The 21,154-nt window shown below is 41.9% G+C and overlaps 1 protein-coding gene across 1 annotated transcript in view; it reads right to left on the bottom strand.

Moving 5' to 3' along the window:
* Nucleotides 1-1,979: 1,979 nt before the first annotated feature.
* The window catches only part of Dpr12 (defective proboscis extension response 12), a 160,007-nt gene continuing 140,832 nt past the window's right edge, over nucleotides 1,980-21,154 (bottom strand). The window contains exons 2-7 of the mRNA XM_076801979.1: nucleotides 19,106-19,203; nucleotides 14,026-14,216; nucleotides 13,710-13,871; nucleotides 12,751-12,885; nucleotides 6,817-7,027; nucleotides 1,980-6,092 (exon numbers count right to left, since the gene is read on the bottom strand). Of these exons, the coding sequence (XP_076658094.1) occupies nucleotides 5,980-6,092; nucleotides 6,817-7,027; nucleotides 12,751-12,885; nucleotides 13,710-13,871; nucleotides 14,026-14,216; nucleotides 19,106-19,181 (888 nt within the window). The 5' untranslated portion in view covers nucleotides 19,182-19,203 and the 3' untranslated portion in view covers nucleotides 1,980-5,979. The remainder of the gene's footprint in view (nucleotides 6,093-6,816; nucleotides 7,028-12,750; nucleotides 12,886-13,709; nucleotides 13,872-14,025; nucleotides 14,217-19,105; nucleotides 19,204-21,154) is intronic.

Raw genomic sequence — 21,154 nt, 5'->3', positions numbered from 1 at the left:
ACGCAAGAACGTCTAATCGAAAAGGGGGGGTATAAACGATAAGTGAAAAGAAAGGAGGAACGGAAACGTAAAATCGAGACCTCTGATCGACGACGAGGAACCGATCGCGACTTTTTATAAACTTCTTACGCAGTAGAACTTCGTATGTACTTAAGGATTACGTCGGTGTGATGATACAATTACGACATGCCGTAAATACACAGAGACCTTCTATGGTAGACACTATCGATGTCGAGACACACGCGGTAAACGTGTAAAACGCGTCGCGCAGATCGAATTGTTCGTTTCGAGTAATAAAGACTTTTATTACCTATTATCCTACTGATCTTACGTCTCTATCATTGTTCGTTCTCTCGCATATACCAGGAAGAGATCGTCGACGAGTGTTCTCCCTTTCTCTCTCGCTCTCTCTCTCTCTCTCTCTCACTTTCGCTCTCACTCTCTCTCCCTTTCTCCCTGTTCTCATCACTCTCGAGGAAAATCAAATAGTATCCGTAGAAACGTTAGATCTTGCGCTTGCTTCCTCCTCGTCTCAACGATTCGCTCCAACGCGTACAATATCGTTTCTTTCGGTTTTTTTTTTGTTTGTTTAAAGTTACCCTAGTTTTGTAAGTTGAGATCAGAATTATTAAACGACTACGATTGACTACCTTTTCTCTTTCTTTCCTTCCTTCTTTCTTTCTTTCTTTCTTTCTTTCTTTCTTTTTCTTCTTTTTTAAAAGGTCTATATTTATGGAGTACCTCAATATTGCGTGACTAAAATTCGTTTTGGGGGGAGCGGAGAGGGATTTAGGAAGGGGGTCGTTGGTTTTAACGCAGGTGAAAACCAAGGCGCGGAGGATCATGGCGGGAAACGTACCCTCGCAAACGAATCGTAGAGTGAGGCTGTCGAGTGAATGAATCGATCGAAATAAGCCTAAGAGTCGTGGCTTGCTTTATTTCGCCTTTTTCGTGTTTCTGTTTTCTCCGTGTTTCTCCTTCTTCTTCCCGTGCCCCCCGTTTTTCTCTCTCTCTCTCATCGTTTACATTCTTCTCTCTCTCTCTCTCTCTCTCTCTCTTTCTATTTGATCGATAGTAATAGCACGCGACGCGCGTACGATCCACACACAAATTCATGTCCCCGAGCGGAACGTGAAGCTCCAACGTGTTCGCCAAAGGAACAACGAGCAACTGTTCAACGAGCCCTTTGTTTTTCTCAAAGCAGGGCCCCCTGTAACCAAGCACACGGTACTCTAACGTACACTTCTTTCAGCGCCACGCTACTATACATTCTTAACATTTTACGCATTGATTTCGCTATACACGCGGTTGCATGCAAATAATAATCCTTTGCAAATAGTTTCCGGAAAACGTAATCTTCATCCTCAGCTTTGTAACCACTGGTTAGATGAGAATAATTTTCCATAATAAAAGTATGTCTATTGCTATACGTTCTTGAATGTAGCTGAATAGAGCTTAAACTTTTTCTTTTAAGTAATAGTAATCTCAAGACAAGTTGCTTTTGATTTACCAAAAATCCCTCAATAATTCATCCTTTATTTTCAGAGACTGTTTAGCAACAGATAATGCGTTGAGACTTTCTTCCTGCCAAAGACCCGCAAAAATTGGCAATTATAAAATTCTTATTCGACAGAAATGATTTGGTCTAGCAGAAATTTGTTGCTTCCGAGGACTTCTCTTTATGTGTGTATGGTCTTCCTAGGTTGATGTAAGTTCCTTGCAACAAAGATAATCGAGAGAAAGTTCCTCGACGTTCCTTTGGCGAGAAGATACATAATTGAAGGAAAATCGATTGACGCGCATGCATCCGGGAACTCCAACTAATATACGCAGACTTATTTCGAAGAATTGTAAAATCTCGTGGTCGCCTCGACGAGCACTTTGTGAAACGTTCGTTACGCAAATATATGGTCTCGCTACGTCAACTGACACGGCAGTTATTCGTTTGTGTGTTTGTGTTCTTCGTCTTCTTCTTCTTCTTCTTCTTTTTTTCCTCGCTCTCGCGTGGGTTCCTATTAAACGCGAATAATAAATAAGTACAATATTGATTACTTGATCCCTTTTGAAACTTTTCGTCTGCATTTCCGTTCCGAGATCTCTCGATTTTCGCTGACATACATGTACTCCGATCGAATCCCCCGTTCTACTTGCAGAGCAATATGGCGTCGTTAACGTAATCACGATATGTAATGCTGTTCGGTGTCGTTCCCCAAAATGAATGCCCGTTTCTAATGCAGACGAAATGTCGACGAGTGCGCAACGATTCCTACGGGAAGATAAAAGTTAGTGGTTCAATAAAATCTATCTATGCGAAACGCGATCCCGGAGTGTACCCATTTTCACCCTCGACTTCTTCCGGAACGGAGAATAAACTTTCGATCGATTTTACAAAGCTTAGACTCAGATATGTTTGTAAAATTTTGTTCTGTGTTTTCCTTTGAAAAGAAACCGTCCTCCTTCCGGTAGCTTTTTTTTCAGTCTTTTTAATCATATCGGGTGTACCAATCTGTAATTCACTATTCTGCCAAATGAAATGTTACAACGAAACGGATACGTACACGTGGCCTCTTAAAATAGTTAGTCACCGTTCCCTAACATTCTACGACAATTTTACACGGTAAAGTATGGTAGCGAAGATACATCACCGATCATGGCTGCATACATTTAGTCACGAAGATGTACATAGACCCTATTCACCTAAAATATTCTAAAAGATTCAGTACATTTGGCAGTTTCAGTGATATTCAGAATTATTACAACTATCAAGCTAACGAACTACTAGACTTGGACGTATTTCGAGAAATCACATTGTCGAACAAACGAACTTTATCGGTACTCTCTGGATTCTTAATTAAGCTTTTTGCATTTGTGAAATGAAAGACATAAACGTTGCATCCTTGAACGCATCCACTCACACTTTTGTGACTGACTGCATACCGACACGTACGACCAAAGAAATTAGTTAATTATTTGTTGGTACACCTAATACACTTGTCCCTCGATTTACGTTTCGATATATTCCACGCCATTTTGTCTTACGCGATGGGACACCGTATTGATTCCGCTGAACATAAATTCGAAAGCATAAATCAAAACGCGCGCGCGCGCGCGTGTGTGTGTGTATGTGTATGAAACGTTACGCATTTGAATAACTCATTACTCTTTATCTGTGATAAGACCAAACAATTGGACAAGTATTTAAATATAGAAACGATCATTTGAACCCAGCTGACATTGATTCATTTCTTGTCACCACTATAACGCGAGAACGATTTCATATTTCTGGTGTAAGGAAAATCAAAAGGAATTTTACGCACGTTGTTGCTTCAGATCGCATCACGTGACGCGTGATATTCGAGGGTCCAACGGTTCTCTGCGATATTTGTTTTATACTCTGCGGAAAGGATAGATACGCCGCGTTTAACGGAACAGCTACGAGGAGGGCGTTAGCTAAATAAACACTCCGCTACCGGACGTGTTGAAACAAAACTTTTTGCTGGCAGTGTACACGATCGGGGGTGGGCGGTGGGGGACAGAAAAAAAAAAAAAATGTTTTTTTGAGCGTGTCGAACGAAAACGGTTCGTCGAAAGTGTCGGGCAAATCGAGGGACTTGGCGGTAGACGGGAAAAACATTTTGCGAGAACGTTTTCGTTTCGAGTTGGTTCACGGCGGGGAATAAGAAAATAATGCACGCGGTTGATATTGATTGCGGCGCGGTCGCCGTTGCATGCTCGGTAACGCGATCGTCGATAAAATGAAATTGAAACGAGGTAAGTGGTGATTAATTATACGAAAACCGACATGGGAATGAAGGTCGCAGGGGTCGAGGGTGATTAAAGGGGTGGGCCGAGGTCTCGTAAATTCGACGCGATGCCCGGCAACAACGGTATCAATTTCTCGTAAAAGTTTCTCGTTCATGTTCACGCACGCTCTCTCTCTCTCTCTCTCTCTCTCTCTCTCTCTCCGTCGGTCGTGTCTGCTGCTCGGCGTATCGGCGGCGTATCGGCGGCGATCGGCACCGAGGACGCCGCGTCGCGAAACTTGCGTGGAACTGCAACGACGCCGAATTGTTGCTCGTTCTGACGACGGCTGAATGGATTCCGGGAACTCGTTGCGAACTTGCGACGAGAACAAATCGGCCGGAGAAATGTGAAACCAAATTGACATCGGACAGATGTTCCTGGGGGGGGGGGGGGAAGCATGCTCGTGTTCCGCGAAACTTCGGCCGAGAAACGATTTGCCGCCGGTTCGTTTTTTTTTTTCGAACGTGTGAATATAACTCGATAAAACCGTCGCGAATCGAAAGATTTCCCGATTCCGCGCCCGAAACGAAGCGTCGCCGGAAAGTTACTCGGTCGAACTAGATAATGCCGCCTCGAACGCGCACGCTGTTGTATTTACAATGGCAGAATTTTCTCACAAACTCCCGCAGACTCTTTACACGAAAGATGAACGGGACAAACGATACTTAAAAGCAGGAAGTATTCAGTCAACGATAAACCTACCGCCACCGGTTCTAGATTTTTGATTCCGCAATTATTGAAATTATAAAGATGCTTTTGCGTAGTGCGAACCGCGCAGAATCCAAATAATCTCGTCATTTTTATAGGACAACATGTACCAGTTACTTTTAGGGCTCGGTAGGTTTAGCGGTGACAAGGTTCAACATAACAAATGCACAAATTTGTATGTACTGCTGTATGTACAAAGACGAGTAATTGCGGACGGGAGGTCCTTGTTCATAATTCATAGTTTCTTGAATTTAGCCGATCTTCCTGATATATACAAGAGCAGTAGGATACAAGAGTTAATTACATTGAGAAAAGAAAAATATAAACGTATTGTTTCTTCGCAAAATGTATTACTACTAATTGCTGCAGAGTACTGAAACACGTATATCTGATCGAACGAAAGGAACGACAACGAAAGTTGCGGAAACGACTGTTTAACTTAGTAAAACATCTATTGATAGACAAACATTTCTGACTCCGTGTTTAGCAAATAAACATACAACATAAACTCTGCTGATTCTTTCGTTTTGCTCGAGCCACCGTTAATTGAAAATTGATTACGGTTCCCATACGCAAATAATTTTTGCCGCGGGCATCTGATTGGCTCCGTAGAATAATCTTCGCCGAGTAAAACAACGGGCTCTGTTACCGAATGTTTGCGACTATGTCCGTTTACCGTTTGCTGATTACCTGGACAATTAACCGCCCAAAATCTTGCTGTTTTTTTTTCTTGCGCCACGATTCGCGTTTCTCACGTAACTCGGTCACGTGTAATGATTACCGGAGAGTTATGTTTCCTCTCGTAGAACAGAAAGAGGGAGAAACAAAAAAAAAAAAAAAGAAAGAAAGGAACGACAATTACTTTTACGATTTACCAAAACGATCTCCGCGGTCAGATAATTTTCATTGCTCGAGACCGTTCCGACGTGCGCCCCGCCGCACAGAGGAAAATGGCCGTTGGCTGGGAGCGGGATCGAAGAAAGTTGAAAAGGGAGAGGAGAGAAAGAGAGAAATCGCAATTATCCGCGAGCGTTCTAACAATTTCGGTCGCACGCGAGTCATGGAACACGCATATTCTACCATGAGAATCTCGTATATATGTGTATGTGTATAATATCGAAATCATTCGGCCGGCGGCAACCTCGGCGATGAAATTAAAAAGAGAGGAAACGAGACGAGGGATGACGGCGATAGACGCAGAATAGTATGTATGATGTCGCGAGAAACGATACTGGGCAGAGAGATGAGACCGATGATCGATTAATGCGTGGAATGCCAAGAGAAACTATAAGGAAGAAAGAATATTGAAAAGTAACGTGAAACGAGAGATCGCATGACATGAAGATGTCCAGCATGAAGGGAAAGAAGGAGAGTGAATAGAGGGACAAAATCGCAGAATAGTAGCCTATCTATCACAAACGGAAGTAACGGTATAATAATAATTATGGACATATCGAAGAGAAACGCTTATCGCGTTAAAACGGCGTCTATCGCAATGGTGACAATTAGTACTAGCAATTCACAGAAATTTTTCTCCGCAGCCGATGTCTTGCGACGCTGAATGGCTGCCATTTTGTCACCTGAAACAAGTTTAACACATTATATATGGTCTCGAAGTTTCAAACAGTCCCAAAAACAAAATGATGGAAAGCACAGTGGCGCACTTTGTTTGCACACAAGAACGGAGTTTATTCAATTTAATTTGATTGGTTCCCGAGTAATTGTATGTAATTAAAGTAAATCGTTTAATCGTCGAATCATACTACGTTTTGCTGCACGAAATTTTTCATTAAAAGATCAATCAAATTAAATCGAATAAACTTTGTGGGTCACTGTATGCACGCTACTGGAAATATTGATTGCATCGGGCAAATCCACACGCCGTTGAAATTTTCTTAGCTGTGCGATCATTAAGTTATCCAATTTATAGTATCTCCTGGCCGATATGTGTCCTTGGGTAGACACGTGTTTTGGACATGTATCGAGTAAACACTGTGTGTCATGTTTGGTCTCATTTTAATCAGGAAAATGTCGCAAATATTTTGGTTTTATCATTGAATTAGTATTGTTTCGTTATGCTTCCCCACGCCCGACACTAAAGGCAGCGTCTGTGCACGATATAAGCGACGAAGTTTTCACATTGTTTCGAGACTGTATTTATTATGTTGTGAAAGTTGTGGATGAATTCGAGGAAAATTGTTACGTCGTTAAACGGTTGAACAGCGCGACAATTGTTTCCAGTAGCGTGGTAATAAAGATATCGGTGGAATTGATTGGAAAGATGAAATACAGCTAAGTATCTACCTTCGGTGACAAAGACAAAGATGGACGCCGGCTTGGTATTCGAGGCGCTGCACGTGTAATTGCCTGTGTCCGATTCCACCGCTTGGTGAATCGACAATCGACTTTGAGTCGAAGTGGCGTCGGTTTGTACGGTTACGCTGCCTCGCGTGGTGTCGAAATTTATCATTCGATTATTGTGATACCAGAATACGTATTGCGGTGGCGTTGGACTCTGGAATTCGGAAACAAACAAACATTCGGTCTGAAAACATTCATGGAAACCTTTTTCCCCTTTACCAAATCATTTTCCCATTGAAAATATTTTTCTGTTGTTTCAAAAAACATTGACCATTTCCTGTTGTTGTTCTCTATCGTTCCTCTAGTAATACGTTCGCGGCAAAATCGCTCGCAAATCTACCGCCAACGATTATACGCTAAAACGCGCTGAAGCGCACATTGATTATTGAAATTCTTTTCGTTTCGCACTCATGCGTTAATGAATTATCGTTTTTGTAGGCAATATTATCTGGAAAATGTCCACATTGGACATACTTTCGCGGCTAATAATACGTTTAATTTCGCAAACGTTTGCACAATTTATTTCGCATGAAAATTGAAGTACCGTACGACATTATTGTAATTTGATATTACCTTTTTACTCTGAAAATGTTAAATCACTGTCTCCTCTTTAAACGAAAATATGCGGATAAAAATCCTTAACAGGCGTTTCTCTCAATCCTTATACACAAGATATTCGAATAAATCGCGAAGAGTATAATGGACGTGACAAATGTTGGAACACTCGTCAAGGGAAGAAAGAAAATTACTTCTGTTTTGGGGATGGATCTATTTAATTGCTGTTAACTAAGTATGCAAGTGTTATTTTAGAGAGATAAAGCCAACGTGCATTATAATTTAATACCGGAGATATAAATGTTTGTATGGCGGCTGGATATACGCGCGAACAATGGCCGTATCTTTTCTTTGTATGCGACATTCGAACCAGAATGTGCACCAAAGTGCAACTAGGATAATTATCGCGACGGATCGATCGGTGTCAATATAGCCGCACACTGTGCGGCGCTCTTTTTTCCTCTCGACACGTTCACGTGTTTTTTGTTTTCTTTTTTTAATTTTTCATCGTAGTAACTTTTCTCTTTTTTTGACTCGGTTAACCGTTCAAGCCGGGCAGGGGGAAAAGAGAGAAGAAAAGTTATTGTCTCGGGCCGCGACAATTTTCAGCGTGTCTGGTGTCTAAATCGAATGCATTTCTCTGACGGGAACGAGTGCACGATTCGCGGCGGAGTGGATGAAGTGAAATGGGACGTCGAAGTCAGCCGTTTGTTCTGAATTCCGTCGAACGTGAGTAGATTTCTCCTTCACTTCGTTTTAGCAATATGCAGTTGAAATATCCGAGTGCCAAGAAAAATGGTTCTTTGCGTTCGACTTTTAAGCCTAGCGTTATTGGAGACCCGTTCGCTTCGGGACGTTTCAACGGCACTAATTGTAAATGTCGCGAATTCGAACGTCTACGAACACCTTCGAAAATTTTTCACTCCTTAAAAACTGATGTACGATTAGAAAACATCATCGCGCACGCAATCATTTATTTTTGTAACTTTATTGGCTCGAATTGAAGGATCCTGTTGCCGTAGTATCCTACGCGCACAAAATTTGAAAAAAAAAACTCCCGTTGTTCTATGTTTACGAAGCCGACAAAGTTGCGTACCGTTTTAATTGGTTAAAATGGAATTACAATTCCGCAGCTGGTGAACTAGAACCGCACGAAAACATTTCGCACTTGTGGGCTCACATGCGCCATAAATGGCAAATTGTCCATTGGCTGTCCGTATTGTTATTGAACACATCGATGGCCAAGTGTACGTACCAATTGATTTGTTACTATGATACGATATCTTACTATCGATTACTGTTGGTTTAGCTCTGTGTCAGCCAATTTGCCGAACTTGAATGGCATTGAAAACGTCTGGACACTACTTAGGTCAGCCGTCTAGACACGAACGAACTGTAGCCGCCCTTTATCCAAGATCATAGTTTTAGAAGCAATCGCATGAAACAGGAATAATCGTTTCAATTTGATAACAAGCAACTTGCAGTACTTGCGAAAATAAACATTCTCGAACGTTCCCGTTCACTTGCTGGCAGTTTTTGATCTTCTGTTTGAACTACTTGCGAAGCCAGTTCAATTATTTCATGCGCCCTGAAGCTTACGGGGAATCGCTCAAAGGTCGTTTCCTGTTTCTGCGATTTGTCTTTCAGAAATGTCGCGAAGGTCCGCGGCAGTTCCCCGCAAAGTTGATATTAACAGTGCCTCCTTCAATTAATGTTGTTTCAAAATTTCCACAGTTCCCCAACGTCAATCCTTTCTGTCTCATGTTCGCCAACGTGATGGAGAAAATCACGGGACCCGCCGCGACATTTCCGAAACTTTTCGTATAAAAGCATGAACTCTCAAGCTGTTAATTGCTACGTTTTTGTAGTTAATAGTCGTCGGGCAAATTTTACGAAATACGTTGTTTCCATATCTCTGCGCGCATTATTCGAGAACAATTAATCAGTTTCGCTACAGCTCCTGCCTCAACTATGCATATTTGCTATCACAATGGGGTACAAGAAACGGTAGAGCTTTAATTATGCAAATTAATCATCAGACATACTGCACCGATAATTAAATTTTTATGATCATCGAGTAGCTCCGGTCTCGCACGAACAGAGATCGTTCGTTTCGAAGAGCTCTGACGTTTTATTATTTTAATTTCAAGAAAATTTTAATTTCAGGCACTGGATTGTTCATATTTAACGAGTTATAACTAGACTCGAGCGGTAGAGCGGTACCCAATAAATTTCTGAAAAATTACCCCGTATATTACAAAAAATTTGGACCGGTAAACCTAGTGGAAGGGTAGCGTTCATGGTGTGCAACCCCTGATGAACGGAGGGGTTTCTAACTCACGAAAATCGGGCGCGGCTTTATCGGTTTATTTTTCCCCGTGTCGCGGAACCGCTTATTGTGTTGACAGTCTGGGCATTATTAGTGCTGCGAGCACGCTATATAGGGCAGCTTACGGCGTTATTCAATATACTTATGAATACCGCATCTTCTTGTAGCGTGGTCGTCGGAAGCCGTATTGTTCGTAATACTATCAATTCGGCGGGCGGTTGAATTCCTGAGCGTATTTCCGCGATATCGAAGAGTGCTTCCATCCTTCGCTTACATTAGACGTTTTCGGAATGGGTTTCCCCCTTTCCTCTTTGTCCGCGGCGACGCGTCTAGGCAAAGAGAAGGCAAGCCGCGAGGCGCAGATGAGGAAAAAGGGAGAGAGAGCGAAAGGGGGAGGGCAGAGAGAAAGAGAGAGAGAGAGAGAGAGAGAGAGAGAAAAAAGAACGCCACACTTTATTTTCGTTTGCCGATAGTGTCGAGTTTGCAGCGGCAGCAATGCCGCTTTAATGCACTTCCACTCTTGTATTCGTGACTAAGCCGCGCCTATTTCACCAGAGGTTTTTCCGCCGTACGTTCGCGAAGGCGCATTCAATGTTCGCACGAACTGCAAGCTGTGCGTTTCTATGTACCTTCGTTAAGCGGATGGACTCCGTGCAGCGCGGCTTTATTCCGCGACGTATGCGCGACACGATTATTATGTATCAATGGGGAGCACGCGTAAATAGACGGGATATTTATTGTCCGCGATATAGAAACTCCTTCCGAGAAATGCGCCGCCGCCGACGCCGCTGCCGCCGGTGATAAAAGATACCGCACGCCTCGTGTGTTCATTTTCACTTTAGAATTTCGTTCGAGATATTCGAGGGCGATGTAGATTTCGCGATTTACGAGATGTTTCAATAGCCGGGATATTTATTGTACGCGGCGACGAGATTTCTCTCCCTTTAAATGTTGCCGTTACGCGATATACCCTAGCCGAGATTATTCTCTCGGTGATGTTCGTCCGGGACGTTTTCGACGCGCCGCACAGTGTGACGAATGGCGTTTTTAGCTGGACAAAACTCTAAATCGCCTATTTTTCTATATTTATCGATTAATATGTTTGCAGTTGTATAAAATATGAATAATTATTAATTTTTTACAACATTTAGTTGGTTTTTGTTAATTAAACAATATATTTTAAGTGATTTATAATTAAATAAAAAATACAACAAAGTTAGTAACGGATCTATGTAACACAGAATGATTTAACAAGTAGTAGATATAATCAAAGAAGACGTCATTTTTAATTAGGGACAAAAACAATGTAATTTTGGAAAAATTATAGTACATGTTACTTTTTGGAGATTCGGATATATTCTAACGGGAAAGAATTGTTCTTTGGTTTAGTATAAGGCTTCACTTTATAAATAACAACTCTGTTTCATATTATTGTTTACTATTTTAATAAAAATATAATAACATGAAAATATAAATAAAACAAAAGAAATAACAGAGATCAAAATCAGTCTTCAATAGGAACGTTCGGTTGCTAAAAACTAATAACTTATAAACCAATAACTTATAAACAAATGTAAATAGAATATATCTAAACGTATTTGTGTTACGACAAATGTTTGGGTTTACGACTGAAGAAACGAATTTTCATACGAAGAAAGTTTAGAGGAAAACTCGGGGATCTTATCATTGTTTATTCCTTCAATATACAATGAATGAGACTAAACAAACCGCTAACAATAAGTGGCGACGGCAATCGGTATCGGCTGCGTTCGAAACGCCCGGCCCGAGCTATGATTGTCACGAGCGTGTACGTAAAACGACGTAACTTCATTGTAAAAATTAGTATAGTTGCGCAACGTTGCGCAAGCCAATTTTGCTACTAAAATAAAGTAGAGAATCTCTACTTTATTTGTATGTAAAAATCATCGCGTGGGGCGACGTGGGGCATATACTAATTCATTAACGAAGAGTAGTAACATGGGCGTTTCTGTGGAAAAATAAGTACCGTCTTTGACACTTAATTTACAAAAATAGAGGAATGTTATCGATAATTTGGAATTACTAAAGTGAAAATACATGTTTTGAGATGTTATATCCATCATATATAGTAAATTTAAACACTCCTTAGTACATTTTAACATATTTCTAGCGCGTATGGAAATGTGCCCATTCATTTATAGGTTAGGTGTTCGTTTTTTGGATAATTTGGAATTACTAAAGTGAAAATACATGTTTTGAGATGTTACCATTCATTTATAGGTTAGGTGTTCGTTTTTAGATAATTTGGAATTACTAAAGTGAAAATACATGTTTTGAGATGTTATATCCATCATATATAGTAAATTTAAACACTCCTTAGTACATTTTAACATATTTTCTAGCGCGTATGGAAATGTGCCCATTCATTTATAGGTTAGGTGTTCGTTTTTTAGGTGAAGTTTACACGCTCTGTAAACATACAACAAAAGAATTTTAAGTTTTAATATTCAAGGCTTTTAATACATGGTTATTTTAGATTATATTAGCACAGTTAGTGTTTGTTGATTTGAAAGTTACTTTTGTCCAGCTAAAAAGGCCATTCGTCACACTGTGCGCCGATTCCCGGAAATATTTCGACACGATCGTTTCGTTTCACCGCGATGAATCACGGGACACGTGCTTCCGGTTGTTTCGCTTGCCTTAAGGATCTATTCCAATTTTTCATTTTTGAAAGAAACAAAAAAAGGGATTCTTTGTCTCCCGCATTTTCTTGGACCCCTTGAACTATTACAATTTTCTTTCGATATAACTTTCGACGTATTGCGGACGAGGGTACATATTCGATATTGTTCTTGAGAGGCTGAGAGTTTATGGGAGCCATAATTTACTGTTTATTGTATGCCTACGTTTTCTCCAAAAGGCTTGTCGACAAAATTATTAATCGTTTTTTACACACAGCTGAGTCAATAAGCTCAGTGAATAAGAGAGGGGCGGTGATTGAAAAAGTTTCTTACCTTTTCTATCATGCATACGAGATTTATAATGGATCCTACATCGACATGATGTTCGCCGCTCCCTAATATAAATGCTTCTGGTATTACTATGTTTAGATTGACAAGGTGTGATAATATCCCTGTACTCCTTGAGACCTGTAACAGTGCACAACCGGTATATAAGGTGACGTGAAATTTGTTAGATGCCTGTACAGATTTCCAATATCCGTATCGAAGTCTACAAATTAAAATTAAATTAACCTCTCATAAAATGCTTCCAATATTCCAATAAATTCACGTCTTCAAAAATAATTTACAGAATTTGCCGATAAACAGTTATTTATTCTACGTAAAGAAAGTCTCTTGTCTAGACATTTGATTAACTTTAGGCAGTTAAACTAGCTAATAAAAAATCGTTTTTATTATCTGACAACTGTTCTTTTCGTTTCTTGAAAAGCAAGACATCAAAAATCTTCTAATGGAGCTTGCATAATTATCGAACAAATATTTTTACTTTGGATACCTAGAATTTCTTATAGGATAAGATCATGGGATTCATTGTCCTCGAAGAGGACAGGTTATCACGGTTTACTGCATAGTAAACCACGACGATGCACAGCGAATTATGCAAGCTTGAATTTAATTGACCGTAATAAAACAGTTTTACGATTTCGATGCATTGTGCTCCATTTAGAAGCATCATGACACTTCATTCAACGGGTACAAATTCGAAGCGTACCGGGGGACTATGATCATTCGAAAACTATGAAACAGACGGGATGTCGTAAAGCGCGTTGATACCATCGACTAGTGGCGTGAAATAACTTCGTAACGACCATAAGCTGATATATATTTTTTTTTACTACTGGCGCTACGAGGCGCCGTGAAACCTTCCCGAGGCATCGAGCACAGATACTTCAACGGCAACTTTATAACGGCAATTAGCGATCGCTCGAACCATATTCCGGGGGCGGAATTACCTGACATTCGTACGTCCCGTTGTCCCTTTCTTGAACGTATTTGATCTGCAGAGTCCAATCGTCCGAACCCTCGGGATGGAGCACCTGAAACCGTTCGTCGTTCGTGTACGTGAACATCGAGCTGGTCAGGACGTGGAAATCACGCCGCCGTATCCAAGATATCTGAAACAGTCGGGCGCAATCGTTAATCAGTCTTCTTGCCCGACGGAAATATCGTCGGTGATAAATCGCAGTTTCCTCTAACGGCCGTCCGGGGTCTCGCGCAAAAGCTGCGAGAGACCGACGCCGCCGTCGAGGACAGGGGCGGCGTTCTTACCTCGGCGTCGGACACCGTTCTTTCTGCCAAATTGCGAACTTTGCAATGCAAAAAGGCGGTCCCGCCTAACTGTACCGTCACGTTGGATACGGTGTTGTTGTCATTCGCCTCGTTCACTCTCTGCAGCTCTTCGAAATTGCTAAACCACAGTGTCTTCCAATCTGACGGTATGCTGTAAGGTACGCGCCGGTCTGAAACAATCAGAGGAAAAACCGGTCGGTGAACTGTGCGATCTCTGCCTCGAATTCCTTATGTACTAGGCGAACGAGCCATTTTTCATATAAAAAATAAGAGCTCTTTGTAGGTCGCGTTAGGATCGTTTCAAGCTAGCCTCTAAGGGGGCCGGCAGGATTTGAAATCCATATACGTATGCAAGGGTCAAAATCTAGACAAACTGCCGCTTCAATAACGCAATTAGCAGTTTAGAAGTGGTCAATTGTGTTTCCTAAAAGTCCAATCTACGTCTGTATAGAGCCCAAATTGCGAATTTCTACCTCATCGTGGAGTATTTTACAATATTCGGCAGCATGCCGCCAGTCGCGAGGCGTTCGAAGCAAACCCGACGTTACGAGATGCGTAGCGACACGTGCAAGGGTCAGAAACTTTTTCAAATTTCCGCTTCAATATTGCAACGAGCAGTTTAAAAATGGTCAATTGTCTTTCCCAAAGGTTCAATCCACGTCTGTATAGAGCCGAAATTGCGAGTTTCTACCTCATCGTGGAGCAATTTACAATATTCGGCAGCATACATATCGTACATACGTAAACCTGTACTATCGATCTGCATTATCGACCGTATTCTATCGCAACGTACAGTGTTTGCCGCGGAGAGACCGTGGCGCTAGTAAGCGGAACCGCAAAATTGTGCCTTTTTTCTAGACATTTTACGTCTTAAATAAGTAAGTAATCAATTAAAAATGCATACCACCGTGTTTGTACATGTCTTTGCTACGTCTGTATAGAGCTTTTTTTTCGATACGAACACTAAATCTCTCGAAATTAAGAGAATCTCTCAGCGGCAGCCATCTTGTGACGTCATACTTGCTTCAGAATTCGAATTTTCTGCCGAATATTACAAATTACTCCACGATGAGGTAGAAATTCGCAATTTGGGCTCCATACAGACGTAGATTGGACCTTTAGGAAACACAATTGACCAGTTCTAAACTGCTCATTGCAATATTGAAGCGGCAGTTTGTCTAGATTTTGACCCTTGCATACGTATATGGATTTCAAACCATGCCGGCCCCCTTAAGGGTTAAGGCAGTGGTGGGGACGGTACGGGCCCCTGAGCGGCCCGCTTCCCCCACCGACGTCTCTTTCGTGCAGCGCGCACCTTCGTTGCGCACCGGTGCCTCGTGGATGTGGATAGACAGCATAAGCCTCGCATGGGTCAGTTATGGTGGGTCGGAGGCACGAGGCACCGCTGCACGAAAAAGACGTTAGTGGGGGAAGCGTTTGTTTCAGTGTGCTGAAGTACTCTCTCCGTAAGTGTCGCAAGGATCTTCGCCGTAGCTGTCAACACGCTTCGACGACCGAGCCAGCGAGGGGTTCCCGGCGAGGAAACAATCATTTTCTTTACAATCATCATAATTACTTGTGTCTTACTTTACTTAACTGTTCATTCTTTAACTGTTTAGTTGTATACTTATGACATTACTTACATAGAATCACATTCCGAATTAAATTGTAAAATTTCAATTTCTTAGGGTAAAATCACCCGTGCGAGGGTGGCTCTACAAGGGTAGTGTTTCGTCCTAGTTGGAAAACTATACCAGAAGATTCTACGACCCAGAAAACCATGAAAACTGTTCTGTTTGGAATTAATGGTGTACATTCAAAGTGTGTGATGAATTTAGTCCGCGTTTCGGACGCTGTTAACCACTACTGTGCGATGGTGGGGATACGAGCGAACTACTAGCGAGGTTTCAACCGCGTGCGATTCTCCGCTCGCGTTTCCGTCTTGAACCCTCTCGGTCTACAAGGTGAAAAGAGGTCAGCTTTACGCGACGCTTCTTGTGGCCTAACTACCGAAAGTCCAATCTCACCGAAGCTCGCGAGAGAGCGGTTCTTTGGCAATCAGCGCACGGCGGAAACGATCAAAGTCAAACTTCTCGGCCGTTTCTTTGGAACCGGGGTGCGTGTTCCTGTTCCCGGTCAAAAAACTTATTCCCGCGCACTTAATATTAATTAATTAGGTTCGCGAGCGCGGAACGGAACGGGGGAAGTTTTTCGGGTGGGGATTGGAGGGGTACACGGAAGCCGCAGTCTGATGCGGGGGTAGAGGGGTAGCCGAGAGGGTTGAACGGGGTTGTGGAAGGTAATTTGAAAGTGACTGGAGTGTTTTGGTAAAGGAAATGCCGGGGGAGTAAGGAAAATTACGCGGGAGCACACGGCGCGTAGACTCAAGGCCTGGAGGACGAGGTGAAGGGCGAAGGGTAATGGGTCAGGTTGTCGAATCGGTGGTTGGAAAGGGAAGGCGGGGAGTGGGGGTGCGAGGACAAGGATGGATACAGAAATCCGTAAACGGAAAGAGAGAAAATTGAGAAATAGAGAAGCACTGGAACAGGGGAGAGGGTAGCAGGGCCTGGGCGAAAGACAAGCACTTGAGACTGAACTTTGTGAGCTTTTGAATGCAGGGCATAAGCTACCTGCCTTTTGTTTCCGCGAGACAATGCGAAACCTTATACAACGAGACAAGAATCGGGGGGTACAGGGCTGGAGGAAAGGTGCTCCTACTTCTCTTCGACCAGTTAGTTGGCCAGGATCATGTTCTTTTCTTCTCGCTTTAAGTATTCCCAATTCACAGCCACTTTTGAGTGGGGGAGCAAGTGCGCACTAGAGGGATTTTTCGCGAGGTTAGCGAGCTTTCGACGGTTTCTTCTTCTCTCTCTCTCTCTCTTTCTCTCTTTCTCCCTCTCCCTCTTTTTGTCTTTCTCTCTCTCTCTCTCTCTCTCTCTTACTCCCCGTCTCTTTTTTCGTCGTTTGGAGGATCCTGTGACTCGTTGCAGCGTATAATAACGTTTATTTATTGCCCCTGCCAGGTAATAGCGGTATCTAATGCCGCAGCTCGACGAGATTACGCTCATCTGATTTGAAATCACAGTGGTCTGCATTTTAATCTCTTTCTCTCCCCCTTTCACACACACACACACACACACACATACACACAGACACACACACTCTCTCTGTCACGTTCTCTCTTTCACTCCGAGTTGATGCAGAAGTCCTATCGTTTACGTTTTAACCGCAATTTTATCTCGAGAGTAAACATTCATTGCGCGTGTGTTTGATCATGTTATCCCCTTGACATGCGAATTAAATAGAATTCCATTGTCATCGGAAGTACCATTTGTCTTCTAACTCAACATTTGTGTAAGCTTAAAAATGGATTTTCGTATAAATTCAAAACATTCCTGGGATTATGGTAGACACGTTGCTTGTAATATACGGCGCAACAAATGTTCACTTCCGAGATAAAATTGCAATTAAAATTTTGACTTATTCGTCAACGTAATAGCTCCCGTGTATAATAGAACCTTTATTGTCGGAATAGACATCCGAACGTTTTATTATTTAAAAGTTTCATCGTCAGAATCTTCTATTATCGGTACAGTGAATTTTTAACTGTCCGTCGGTGTGTAATATTTTATTTCTGTTTACGGGCACAATAATCGAACCAATATCTTTTTGTGATATCTCGCTATGACGTTTATATTCAACGTATTGACTGAATCGTAATGATGTCATTAACACGTGAATGGGCAGTTTCAACCGCTGAAACGATATGTGAAATTATTATGCACACCCCGTGGCGAAACGTATTCGATCACATTTAAAAATCGTATAATTTTCTTAAAATTGTGGCATATTGGAAGAATTAGTTGACTAAAATAATAGGTGAGCCGAATTTTGAAAAAATGAACTGCAAAGAAAAAAAGGAACAGTTAGTTTTTCCAACTTTCTTTTTAAATTGTTTGAAATTGCCGAAAGAAAAATATTTAGATTTTGTTTTTCATTAGAGTTTTCTGTTTAGATGAACAGATGCCTGTGTCATGGCCGGTGATATATGAGAAAGCTCGGCGATTTAATGAAAAAATAGAAGGAATTCCTAATTTTAAAGCGAGTAGCAACAACTGCTTCGTAATTTAATTGTTAAAATCGTTTTGTTGTTTCGACAAACATCGTTTAGCCCGGTCAAACTAGAAAAGAAAATTCAAAATGAACATCGACAGACACCATCTGCGTGTGAGCATGATGTTCGAATTTCATATCGGAACAAATATTACGGATCCCGTACAAAAAACATTCGTGACACGTTTGAAGAGATTGCTGTGTCAATTCCATACTGCGAAAGATGGTTTTTAAATTGAAAAAAGCTCCAATCTTTTGAGTCTTCATTTTTCGAACAAAAGTCAGGCACATTTTACAGTGAAAGAATATCAAACCGGCACGCGATCGATGGGAAAATGTTATTTAAAACAATGTCGACTACTCGTGATAAATAATATAAATCATTAGACACACGAATTTTACCTAGCTTTCTGCGATTCCGACCAACTGTGCAGAGTTGGAATATTAATTATTTCTAAAATAAATGTAAAATCGCGAGCTTCGTGAGATTTTTACGATTCTGTCTTGACAAACACATAGATATCGTTTTTTTTTTTAAACACGGTCTCCGTGGTTCAATTTTCCTCCGCACTATATTTCAACGGGAAATGAACGAAATCCTGGGAAACAGCCATCAACAGGAAACAAACTCAATATCCAAAAAGAGCCGCGCAGGCGAAACAAAATTTATAGCGCACGAGCGACTCTCCGACCACCCTGTATTACAATATCGCGCGCAGGATCGAAGAATTATTGATTAAATCGGGAACGGTGTACCGTATGATATTCGAAGCCTGGGCTATTTTTCGAAATAGAATGGGAGGTCTGGGAATTGTGTCAAGAAAACAGGAGTCTATCGGAGGTGGAGGTTTGAAGAAAAACTGATATCCTCGTAGGGGGAACCGAGAATAAAGGCGGGGGGGGGGGGGGGGGGGGACAGGTTAAATGCCTCGAGAAAATTATTTACCTTTGTCGAGCGACCTGGCCAGAAGAATTGTCGGCAGGATCAGGAAGACCATGTACCACGATAGCCGGTCCCGCATCCTTGCGAGGTTTCGTGTCCTCCTGGAAAAACGGAAACAGAGGGTTCTCGGTTATGAACCACGAATTTGTATGCGCCCCCGCTCATCTTCTATTGTCTCGTGTCTCTGATTTTTCTGGGATAGAGAAAAAGACTCCTCGAAGCTGGTTTTTCCGGGGACCTGTAACCCGGTTCCGAGAATACTGGAAGACCGTCCCCTCCCCTCCCCGTCGACCCGCAACCCCGAGGTGTTCCCAAGTGTTCCGTATGCATTCGAAACTCGGATGGAACTTATTCCAGATTTATGACAAATTTTCCTCGCTCCCTGCTGAATGCCGAAGCAACCGCGGCCGAGGAAAAAGTTGACCTTAAACGGTGCACCGTTTGTTATTCTTGAAGGATCGCCACCGAGATTCGACCTTCTTTCGGGTTTTATCGCGGCACCATTTTTTATGGGACGTGAAATTCAATTTTCGTCTCATTGATTCGACGGCCGCGCCGGCTCGCGCGAAACGGACCTCGACGAATATTTCTTTTTCCACTACCCCCCCCCCCTCCTCCCGAGCCTATTAAAATTCATGCAAATGCCAAAGGAATTATTCAGAACATTGGGAAATAGTAATTAATGGGTTTTCGCTCCACCATTCTCGATCGGAGTGTAATTTGATTTTTTAAACGATCCCGGTTTTACGAATTCATCTACGTGGAGTTACTCAACAAATTTATTTCTTTAGGTATTTCAAAAAATGGCTAGAAGCTTGGATAGACGCACTCTTCTTATTTTTACAAAGTAATGTAAAATACTTTTAGTGCGCCGTAAACTTAGTGTTAAAAGAACTTTTCCCTTTACGAAAATGTTCTAAATGTTTATTAACACTAGGTTCATAAAAATAAGAAGAATGTGTCTATTCAAGTTTTTTAGCCATTTTTTAGATAATATGTACCTAAAGAAATTGTTGAGTAATTCCACGTAGGTGGATCTTCATAATCTCAATAATCGTAAATTAAAAATATCAGAATCCGTCATTTTGACGAGTCCCGTAAACCTAGTGTTAATGAAAAACACGGACCAATCGGAGTGTGGCTACAGCGGACGAACTCCGGGTCGGCCAATGCTAACGCCGCGCTCAAGGGAAAATGTCGCCGGGGCGGAGTCTGTCCTTTGTAGCAGCGCTCCGATTGGTCCGTGTTCTTTTATTAACAACTGCTCAATAAAGCCGCGTAGAACATTTTCGTAAAGGAAAAAGTTACTTCAAATGGCCTCGGGAATCGTCTGTTTCGAGGAAGCACATTTTTCGGACACCCGGTGGTATCTCACCGGATTAATTCCAGGTAGGAACACGTCCGGCTAAATGCATTGTTATTTGCCGATGGACAAGCGGATTGAACTGCCGCCTCGGAAACACAAGAACGGTCACTTACTTTTTGCGGTCGATCGGTACTCGTCTCGTTAATTGGCCGGTTAAAGTTTCTCGGTCGACAGAGAAGCAACGGCCATTTTACGGTCCATAAAACGACGCGAATTCAAACAGTTCTGATAAATCGAGCGAGAACGTGGCGTGTGGTGCGGCTGTATCGGCTAAAGAATTGTTCGCATTAGCTTGTAGCTATCTGCCGTGATTGTTTCTCCCACGTGTTGTTTTTTTTTGTCCGCCTCTGTTTCGGCATGGCGTCCACGTATTCACCCCCGGAATCGCTCCATAAAATTCTATTGCCCGGATTTTTACGCGATTTTATTGTAATTCTTACGTGATACGTTCACCATTGTTTTCTGGTCGTAAAGTTTATTGGCGTGAAAAAAAAAAAAAAAGAAAACAGCGGAAAAAACGGTTAGTGCTTTTCGAAAATGCCCGCGGCACCGGTGGTTCCGTTCACCCTTCGAGTTCAATAATACACAATCATCCTGGGAACAAACTGTATTTAGCATGAGAGCTGCGTAACGTTTTTCCCTTCGGGATGTTTTTTTTTTTTTGGAAAAGTTCCCTCTTTTTAACC

Source organism: Halictus rubicundus, chromosome 16 (assembly GCF_050948215.1).
Source record: "Halictus rubicundus isolate RS-2024b chromosome 16, iyHalRubi1_principal, whole genome shotgun sequence".
NCBI lineage: Eukaryota > Metazoa > Arthropoda > Insecta > Hymenoptera > Halictidae > Halictus > Halictus rubicundus.
Note: the sequence above shows the minus strand (reverse complement) of the source record. Positions and strands in the feature narration are given on the sequence as shown.